Below are 10,572 nucleotides of genomic sequence, written 5' to 3' on the forward strand. Positions count from 1 at the left end.
CCAGAGAGGGAGGAGAATTTGGTTTTGGGTCAAGGTCCTGAGCGATTTTCCTTAAGTTTGTCATAATTGCTTCACTATGGGCAGCCTTTTGAGTTGACAATGAGACAGGCTACCAGAGCCAGTGCCCTTGGAGAACTGACCTGATAGCGCCCCTCTGGGGTGGCCACCGAGTCCCTGTTTATGGAGGGCACAGCATGGTCCTGAGCTGCTATTCAGATGTGCTCCTTCTCCTCTGGAGTGAGAGAGGAGGACAGAATGACTCAGATGTCATGCCATAGGACTGGGCCCAGTACTTAACTTCCTTAGTAAAGGTGGTTGGGTTGGTGAAAAAATACCTGAGATGCCTCTCAATCTGTGTGAGGTCAGACATGGATAATAGAATGTATACCCAGCCAATACCCTCAGTTCCTGCTCCCACCCTCAGGGGTAGAATGGGCGTAGGGATAGAAGCAGCTGTTGAGGAAAGCAGTCTTAGGGTGGCCCGAGATCAAGTGTTAGGTGGGAAAAGGCAGTATTGGAGCTCACGTTCTTGGGATTTTGGCTCTCATGGGCCGGGGAGAAGGTGGTTGCTGGTTAGGAGGGTCTGGATTTGGGAATATACTGCAAGTGAGGGAAGGGTTGTGTAAGAAGATGGAGGTTTGTGGTCTGCTGGGTCAAAAGTACATTCAGCATCAGAAATGTTAGGGGTATGATGTTTTGTGTGAAGGAGAAAGGTCTAATGCAAGGGTCCTCAAACTACGGCCCGCGGGCCACATGCAAATACAAATACTGTATTTGTTCCCTTTTTTTTTTGTTTTTTTTAATATATTTTATGGATTTTTTACAGAGAGGAAGGGAAAGAGATAGAGAGTTAGAAACATTGATGAGAGAGAAGACATCGATCAGCTGCCTCCTGCACATCTCCTACGGGGATGTGCCCGCAACCCAGGTACATGCCCTTGACCGGAATCGAACCCGGGACCCTTCAGTCCGCAGGCCGACGCTCTATCCACTGAGCCAAACCGGTTTCGGCCCGCTTTGTTTTTTTTACTTCAAAATAAGATATGTGCAGTGTGCATAGGAATTTGTTCATAGGTTTTTTTTTGAAAACTATAGTCCTGCCCTCCAATGGTCTGAGGCACAGTGAACTGGCCCCCCTGTTTAAAAAGTTTGAGGACCCCTGGTCTAATGAATAGAGCAGAACTGAGAAAGGATTGAGACTGAAGAGTGAAAAAGGCCTGGACTTAGGGAATCTCTGACCATTTTCCATTGCCATGACAGAAATTATCTAAATTTTGCAATGTGTTAAAATTAAAAGTGCCATTTTTAGGCCATTGGGTCTTTATGTCTTCCTCTATCTCTTTTTTCAACGTCCTGTAGTTTTCTGAGTAGAGGTCTTTTACCTCTTTAGTTAAGTTTATTCCTAGGTATCTTAATTTTTTTGGTGCGATGGTAAATGGGATTGTTTTTATAATCTCTCTTTCTGCAAGTTCACTATTGGGGTATAGAAATGCCTCAGATTTCTTGGGGTTAATTTTGTATCCTGCTACATTTCCAAATTCATGTATTAAGTCTAGTAGTTTTTTGATGGAGTCTCTAGGGTTTTGTATGTATAATATCATGTCGTCTGCAAATAAGGACAGTTTTACTTCCTCTTTTCCAATTTGGATGCCTTTTATTTCTTCTTCTTGTCTAATTGCAATGGCTAATACTTCCAGGACTATATTGAACAGGAGTGGTGAGAGTGGGAGGCCATTGGGTCTTATCGTCTAGTTCAGTGATGGCAAACCTTTTGAGCTCGGCGTGTCAGCGTTTTGAAAAACCCCAACTTAACTCTGTTGCTGTGTCACATATAGAAATTTTTTGATATTTGCAACCATAGTAAAACAAAAAGACTTATATTTTTGATATTTATTTTATATATTTAAATGCCATTTAATAAAGAAAAATCAACCAAAAAAATGAGTTCGTGTGTCACCTCTGACAGGGCTGTCATAGGTTCACCATCACTGATCTAGTTTATATTGTGGCCAAACAGTGTTACAAAAAAAAAAAAAAAAAATGAGGTGGTTAGGCATGATCTCCCCCGTGAGTGTGCAGAAGGAGTGTGGCATGGCCCATGAGAGAGGAAGGGTGAGTGACAGACCAGAAACCCAGAGGTGACCAGAGCAGGCATCCCTGCAGCTAAACAAATCACCATGGGAAATGGGAGATGACCTTCTGAACTTGGCGCCCCCACTCCAGAAAGACCCAAAGCCAAATCACTAAGGAGTCTTCCTTCTGGTCTAGCGCTAGGACTTTTACGATGAGAGACTTTCGAGAAGTCAGTTTGAGAGAGTGGGCAGAAGACTCTAGACGAGTGAATTTGTGGATAGTAACTGACCTAGAGAAGATTGGCTGGTGTGGGATGGAGGGTCAGCAATGGAGAAGGAGAGGTTCCTGATCTGGCATAGTCATTGGCTGGCTCAGGATGGTTGATAAAGGAGGGAGGTCTAGTTGAGGCCTGTAATTGAGTTTCCCCAGTAGAATTTGGAGGTAAGCCCAGGTTGAGCTGCCACTGACTACTGCTCTCTGAGTAGCAAACTTTGGGTGACCAAAGCAGAGCGATGGTTCCCCATCCCCATAGAACCCTCCCATGTTTTGCTATCAAATGTTAGGGTCACAAAAGGAGGATCGCACAAGGCCAGAAAGGGTAAAGAATTATGAATTTATTAGGTCATCAGGATATCAGATGGGCTGAGCCCCAAAATGGCACCAGTGCCCAAAGACGGGGAGTCACATATTTTTTAAAAATACATTTTATTGATTTTTTACAGAGAGGAATGGAGAGGGATAGAGAGTTAGAAACACCGATGAGAGAGAAACATCAATTCAGCTGCCTCCTGCACACCTCCTACTAGAGATGTGCCCACAACCAAGGTACATGCCCTTGACCGGAATCGAACCTGGGACCCTTCAGTCCACAGGCCTACACTCTATTCACTGAGCCAAACCGGTCAGGGCAAGGGAGTCAGATTTTTAAAGGACTCTAAGGTGGGCTATTTCTGGTCAGAGAATTCTCTGTTTAGGTCTGCATTCTGGGAAATGCTGGAGGGGAGAGATAACAGTCTTAGCAAGTGGAATGTGGTCCAAGCCAGTAGAATGTCCATTGTGAAATGGCTTAAAGGTAAGTTCCCAGGGAAGGAGGTATCTATTCAATTATTTGATCAGACTTAACACTAGATGGTTGTGAAAAAACCATTTTCTGAATTAGGGTTCTAACTTTAACTATCATTGCTCAGAGGAAGAATAGACTAGAAGACAGAGGACACCAGTTGTGGACAGGAAGGAGAAGTCCTGTAAAAGATAAGGTAACAGGCAAGAGTGAGCACTAAGCACTGAGCCCTGAGATAATACAGGCATCTGAAGGTCACCTGACCTATGGGCTGGGCAAGGGTACAGAGCAGCCTTAACCCCTAGATCCTGGCGGTGTTTGCCAGGCTCTCAACAGACCATTTCCTTTCCACAAATTCCTGCAAATGCAGAATCGATTAGGTGTACAAGGTTTGTGGAACTTATTTCAGGGCCTGACAAACTTGTGGCCTCTGAGATAGTGGTGTCCTGGGACTGTCAGCCACTCTTGTAGCCCTTGGACCTGGGGAGTTTGAAAAGATACTAAGTCCAGAATCCTAAGGACAGGACTAGGGCTTCATGACATGGACCTTGTTTTTAGCAACCAGTGCAATGAGTGGGAGGACTGCCAGGGCATAGGTTCCAGAATGTGCAGAGGCTTGGAGTGAAGAGTGAGCTGATTTAGGAACATGCAGGTATGTTATAAATATATATATATATACACACACACACACACACACACAGTGGCCAGATTATTATTGTGCGTTTAGAGATCATTTGAGAGGATCCCTGAGTAAGATCTGCATAAATTTAATCCATTGTTGCTCTTTTGTTGTGTTGTACCAGTTTTGGCCTAACATTGACTATTCGCTGACGGCCACAATTCGCATGTTGAGACCCAGATTTTCGGCTGACAGTCCAGTCTTTAAACACTTTATCAACAACTGCTCTGGAACATTTAACTAATTCAGCTGTTTTGCTGATACTCGCTCCATGGCTCCAAGTGCCAACAATCATCCCACGTTCAAAGGCTGTTAAATCTCGTTATTTACACATATCTTTAGAAAAAAATCACTTCTACTGTCATGGCAAACAAACTGCTTCCCTATTTATAATGGTCTGGCCATCTAGCAACTTCAGGGCTAAATTATAGCTAATTTGCCTACAAATGTCAGGTGATCATAATAATCTGGCCACCCAGTGTATATATATATATATTGATTTTAGATATAGAAAGGAAGGGAGATGGAGAGAGACAGAGAAACAGTGATGAGCAAGAAACAATGAGCAGTTTCCACCTGCATAACCCCTATTTTGGATCCAGCCCACAGCCCAGGTCTATACTCAACCCATTGAGACACATCAGCCAGGACTGTAGATCACTTTCATACAGGGAATCATGGTCAGGTTGGTAATGGTAGTAGTAGCTCAGAAGGGACAGTGTGAGCCCGATGACTGGCTTTCCTGCTGTGGCCAGTATTTGTGGGTCACAACACAGCATAGGGACAGAAGTTGTCCTGTCGAGTGTAAGGAGAGATCGTGGTTAAGTGAGAGATGTTAGCAAGCATTCTCTGGTCAACACTTGATAAGTAATAAGACATTAAGGAGAGGACTATGGGGGCTGGGGGTAAGGGAGTACAAGTGTGAGAGAGGTGTGGTAAAGAGTGATTTGCACTTGAAGAGGGAATGCGAATTGATGGCCACAGCACCCTGATATTGACATAAGACTGAATGACCGGAAAGCCCATTTCTGGTGGTGTCTGGATGATCCAGTAAGGTGAATTTTAGGGTAATTGACTGTAAGGAGGGGTGTTTGGGCGCTATATTCAAGGTACAGAGCTTAGGTGCCATTTACCTAACCACCTGCCTTTTGTTGTTAGGGATGACACCCTGGATAATAGGAGTGACATAGCATACATCAGTGTTACCCAGGCTTCAAAATGTCCACTGGCATGGGCAGGGGAGAAGAGTAATAGGTAAGAGATTATGGACATGGTGAACTGTAATTTTGGGGAAAAAAGGTGATTAGGAAACAATTTGTCCTCACCACAGCAAATTTGCATTACCTTTGAAGTTGTCCTTCTGGGAGTGAAGCTGTGTGAGAGAACTATTGTTCAAAGAACTCTGTGCTACAGTAGTGCAAAGCTATGGCCGTGGCACCTTGCAATTGGGGTCAATAGGGTCCAGTGTGATGCCATGTATTTGGCATCTTTGAGAAACAATCTGAGGGTATTGACTGACAAGACCAGTATCAAATCACTCACAATATCTTTATGGCCAGCATCTCTCTTTCACCTATGGTTTTAACAACCACTCTGTTGATAAAAGTCAGTGTGGCATACAGGGGAGGTCCAGAGCTCAGGAGTCTTATCTGCTCAAATGCCTTTATTAGAGTAGGAAGACAAAATGTCAGTATAAATATAAGAAAACAGTGGCTTTCATGGGATGAAGGCCTGGTATTTTCTCTGGAGTGGACAGAGCAGATGGGTGTGGAGGGTGGGGAGTATGACAGACTTAGAATCTTAGGAGTGAAGCTGATCATGTGATGTACTGTCTCCATTATGACAGGTTATGAACTTTGAGGACGTGGCCATTGTATTCTCTCAGGAGGAATGGGTGCTCCTTGATGAGGCTCAGAGAATTCTGTACTGCGATGTGATGCCTGAAATATTTTCACTTGTGTCATCTGTAGGTAAGATCTGATGTTCTCCCAGTGTCCTGAGGTGATGACCTGTCTGCCTTTATTCCTCAGGGGTAGCTTTCTCTCTCCCACAGCGAGAACATGGCCTCTGGTAATTTTCCCCACTGTCTTGTGAAATGTGCTGTGACTGACATGAATGAGCTGGATGGTGAGTCCTGAGCAGAGGACTCCATGAACATCCCTCTAACTCCTGTTACCACAAAATGTACAGGAAACAGAAAGTCAGGAGTCTTGCAGTGAGCTTCATGGGTCCCAGCTTGCACTCTCTCTTCATGGGAGGCTGACAGTTTCCATATGCATGGCTTCAGCTTCTGCCATCTTTCTCTAGGTGAAGGTTCTTTGTGGCGACCTGTTACATGTTATGGTCTTTACTTACATGAAACAGAGGCTGTTCTTATGAGAACTTCAATCAATTGTTTGTTATATTCTCTTCCCTGAATACTATAGCAAGCTGTGTTGCTCTGGACCAGTGTTGACTGCTCACCTCTTTGTTACCTGTTTCTCTACACGTGTGCCTCTGTAGTATTCTGCAGCATTGACTTGCACATGTGTTATGAGGTGCACATACGTGCTAATTAGTCCTCGAAACCAGCTACTCCTTTATTGAATTTTACTTGGAGTAAGACCTAACCAATCTCTTGCACAGCTCGTCCCCGTCCCCAGCAGACAAGCCATGCTGAATTCTTTAAGTTGAAGTATTAGCTGGAAATCCATATTCAAATCCATGTGGTGCTTTCCATTTTTGTGTCATATTTCTGGTGAGGCCTCCCTGTTTTGTAATCTTTATTAGCCCAGAAAGTGATAAGAGCCCCTTATTAATCCTTCCTGCACGTATATTATTTTCTGACAATTGCATGGAACCAACGTGTGATGTGTAACTGGGACTTTCCCCTGTCACCACATTCAGCATTCATTTCCTTACCCTTTCTCACTTTTCAGGTTGTCGGCATAAAATCGATGGTGATGAGGCCTGTTCTGTATCTATACAAGGAGAGTCGCAGGTCAGGGCTTCTAAGACAGCTCCAAGCACCCAGAAGATCCCTCTGTGTAAGCAGTGTTTCTCTCTGTTAAAAGTTATTTTGCACCAGACTGGTTCACATGCAGCATACTTTAAGCAGAAAGCATTCTACAGTGACACATGTGTTGAAGACTTCTGTTTCAGTGCAAACTCTCACGATCAACAGAGGAATGAATGTGGAGACGAGCCCTGGAAAGAAGCTATGGACAGGGCTTCCTTTGTGAGCAGGTCCAACTTCTACTTATATTCGGTGCCTTCAGCCAGCAGGGAGGTTGGGGAAGTCTTGCAATACAACTCAGAGCTTCCCAAGCACCAGGCCACTCTCAACACTGAGGAGTTACCCTGTGGCAGTGAGATTTCACAGAAATTTCTTGATGGAAAAAGTCATCACCATTGGGATGAATGTAGAGATGCTGCCAGCCACAACCTGAAAGTTGTTCAATGTCACGGTGACTGTTCTGGAGAACTGATTTATGAGTGTCACAAATGTAGGAATGTTTTTAGACGAATCTTGAACCTAATTCGACATAAGAGAGTTCACACTAAAGAAAAGCTGTATGAGTGTAGAAAATGTGGGAACTCCTTTTGTCAAAGGGCTCACCTCAGTCAACACTTCAGAGTTCACACTGAAGAGAAGCCATATGATTGTAGAGAATGTGGGATGTCCTTTCGTGATAGGTCTAAGCTCACTGTACACCTCCGAGTTCACACTGGAGAGAAGCCATATGAGAGTACTGAATGTGGGAAGTCTTTTAGCCAAAAATCCAGCCTTCCTAAGCACCTGACAGTTCACAGTGGTAGCAAGCGATATGAGTGCTGTCATTGTGGAAAATCCAACAGTAATAAGTATAACCTGAAACGACACCAGGGAGTTCACACTGGAGAAAAGCCCTATAAGTGTAGAGAATGTGGGAAGGCTTTTAGCCTAAAATCTTACCTTATTAGACACCTGAGAGTTCACAGTGGCAACAAGCCGTATGAGTGCTGTGATTGTGGGAAGTCCTTCAAATATAACTCTACCCTCAAAAAACACCAGACAGTTCACACTGGAGAAAAGCCCTGTAAGTGTAAAGAATGTGGGAAGTCCTTTCGTCTAATATCTCACCTCACTGCACACCTCATGGTTCACACTGGAGAGAAGCCATATGAGTGTAGAGAATGTGGGATGTCCTTTCGTCAAAGGTCTAAACTCACTATACACTTCCGAGTTCACACTGGAGAGAAGCCATATGAGTGTACTGACTGTGGGAAGTCTTTTAGCCAAAAATCCAGCCTTGCTAAGCACCTGAGAGTTCACAGTGGCAACAAGCAATATGAGTGCTTTGATTGCGGAAAATCCTTCAGTGATAAGTCTTACCTCAAACAACACCAGAGAGTTCATACCGAAGATAAGCCATATGAGTGTACTGTATGTGAGAAGTCTTTTAGGCAAAAATCCAGCCTTACTAAGCACCTGAGAGTTCACAGTGGCGATAAGCCATATGAGTGCTGTGATTGCAGAAAATCCTTCAGTGATAAGTCTTATCTCAGACTACACCAGAGAGTTCATACTGGAGAGAAGCCATATATGTGTACTGAATGTGGTAAGTCTTTTGGCCAAAAATCCGGCCTTACTAAGCACCTGACAGTTCACAGCGGCGGCAAGCAATATGAGTGCTGTCATTGTGGAATATCCTGCAGTAATAAGTATAACCTCAAACGACACCAGAGAGTTCACACTTGAGAAAAGCCATATGACTACTGAATGTGGAAAGGCTGTTAGCCTAAAATCACACCTTTTTAGACACCTGAGAGTTCACAGTGGCAACAAGCCGTATGAGTGCTGTGATTGTGGGAAGTCCTTCAATGATAAGTCTACTCAAAGAACACCAGAGAGTTCACACTGGAGAAAAGCCCTTTAAATGTAAAGAATGTGGGGTTTCCATTTGTCTAATATCTCACCTCACTGCACACCTCATGGTTAACACTGGAGAGAAGCCATAGGAGTGTACTGAATGTGGGAAATCTTTTAGTCACAAATCTAGCATTATTAGACACCCGAGAGCTCACACTGGAGAGAAGTGTTCAATGTGCAGCAAATGTTTTACTTTTCTCACTTAGTATAAGTGCACTGAAGGCGACTCTTTGGGACCTGTTTTTCTGAATTTAAACCCTTTTTAATGGAACATGTACTCTGATATATTCTTCATAAGTTTCAGGTACAAGTGAGTATTGAAGGATTTGCATTTGTACTTGCTAACATGCCCAGACCTACTACCCAATTGATGTCACAGTGAGCATTTGTGGCCGAAGAGATTTCATCTCTACCACCTGGCTCACCTGAAGAGCGTGCATCAGTCACAAACCCGGTGTGCTCAGGGGAAATGTATTCTGTGTTCTTACTTGTGCTTGAGAAAATTGTGATTACTTCAAGTTCTTGACAGGATCTTCATTCCTTTCTCTCTGACTAGGGAATGGTTCTGACCTAGGGTTTCTACAGAGCACTCATCCTAAGCTAAGGAGTGTTACCATTTTCAGGGATATTGTGGGTCTCACCTTTTGTTTTTATGAATTTTTTTACTTTCTAATTCACCGGCCTGCAAATTGCTTACTGTCCTCTGTTCTGGTTTATGATCTTTAGTAAAGATGTTTATTCTTTCATTGCTTTCTTTATTTTATGTTTTTAAATTTCACTCTCTGGATGATTTGATACAAAAGTTGTGATCTATCATCATGGCAAGATGAACAGATATGGTGTGGTCTCCCAATTTTTCCGTTCTTTGGAAAGCATATACTGTAATAATGTCAGAAAAATCACTCTGTCCAATAATGGCTTATTTTATACCACTAACCAAGGCAATGAAATAAAGTTGAAATAACTTTGTGGTTCCAATTTGCGTATGGGGTAGTGTCCATTGTTTGTATGTGTGTGTGTGTGTTCCTCAGGGTATTGCCCATTTCTACAGTGTGGGTCTATGTGAACCTGGACATAAGCCCAGCACCTGAGCGCCTAGCAGAGGCTGGAAGTGTTCGGCACCAGCTGTTTGTTTCTGTGCTTGGGTTATCTGTATGTTTCTCTCTGAGTCTGTGCACCCCCACAATGGGCAAGTGCATAGGCAATCTCTGGAGAGGCATTGTAGAGGCACCCTCCTCTACATCAATATGTTCCTGTTCCCCACCCCCAGGTGAGCGCCTTCTTCCCTTCCAGGCGTCTGGTGTCCTTCTGGAGGTCCTATCTCAGGTCTCAAGGATGGATTAAGCATAGGGTCAGTTCAGAGAATTCCAGACTGTGGGAAGGTCGGGAATTGAGGAAGACTCTGATGACAGACAGGAGATATAGAGTGTGGATTGGTAACGTTTGTGATGGACACTGGTCTCTGTGAAGGAGTTGGAGGATCCAGGATTCTTGGAAAGGAATATGAGGATGAGTTCATGTGGGGGAAAACTGAGGGGGAAGATTTCTAGGCTCCTCAGTCCCCACTGATAATGAGGAACTGGGCATCCCAGGAGAGGGGTGTCCCTTGCCATATCAAAGCTAGGCTGACAAATAATAGAGGAAGGTGCCTGGGGCTTCATGGAGCATCACTCTTGGGATTCTTGGCTCTGGTCATCTACTGGGTGTGCATGGCCCACCCAACACTGGGCCCAAGAGGGAGAATTAGGACCAGTGTGGAGAACTATCCAGGGACCCTTTAGCACAGGTTCATACACAGAACAAATGGAAAGTACAGGATCACCATTGATGTCAACGTCAGCATTTTTCACCATCCTCACTGGGAGCTCT

At 44.1% G+C, this 10,572-nt stretch overlaps 1 protein-coding gene across 4 annotated transcripts in view; it reads left to right on the plus strand.

Moving 5' to 3' along the window:
- LOC102431971 (zinc finger protein 345-like) overlaps positions 1-8,803 on the plus strand; it is a 12,967-nt gene extending 4,164 nt beyond the window's left edge. The window contains exons 1-3 of one of the 4 annotated variants that reach the window (XM_023746628.1): positions 4,676-4,867; positions 5,659-5,782; positions 6,731-8,803. In XM_023746628.1, the coding sequence (XP_023602396.1) occupies positions 5,662-5,782; positions 6,731-8,532 (1,923 nt within the window). In that variant the 5' untranslated portion in view covers positions 4,676-4,867; positions 5,659-5,661 and the 3' untranslated portion in view covers positions 8,533-8,803. Of the gene's footprint in view, positions 1-4,675; positions 4,868-5,047; positions 5,067-5,658; positions 5,883-6,730 lie in introns of those variants that run through there. The other 3 variants (XM_023746627.1, XM_014447768.2, XM_023746629.1) reach the window with 3 other exon arrangements.
- The last annotated feature ends 1,769 nt before the right edge of the window (positions 8,804-10,572 follow it).

This window comes from Myotis lucifugus, unplaced genomic scaffold (assembly GCF_000147115.1).
Source record: "Myotis lucifugus unplaced genomic scaffold, Myoluc2.0 scaffold_711, whole genome shotgun sequence".
In the NCBI taxonomy this organism is placed as follows: Eukaryota; Metazoa; Chordata; class Mammalia; order Chiroptera; family Vespertilionidae; genus Myotis; species Myotis lucifugus.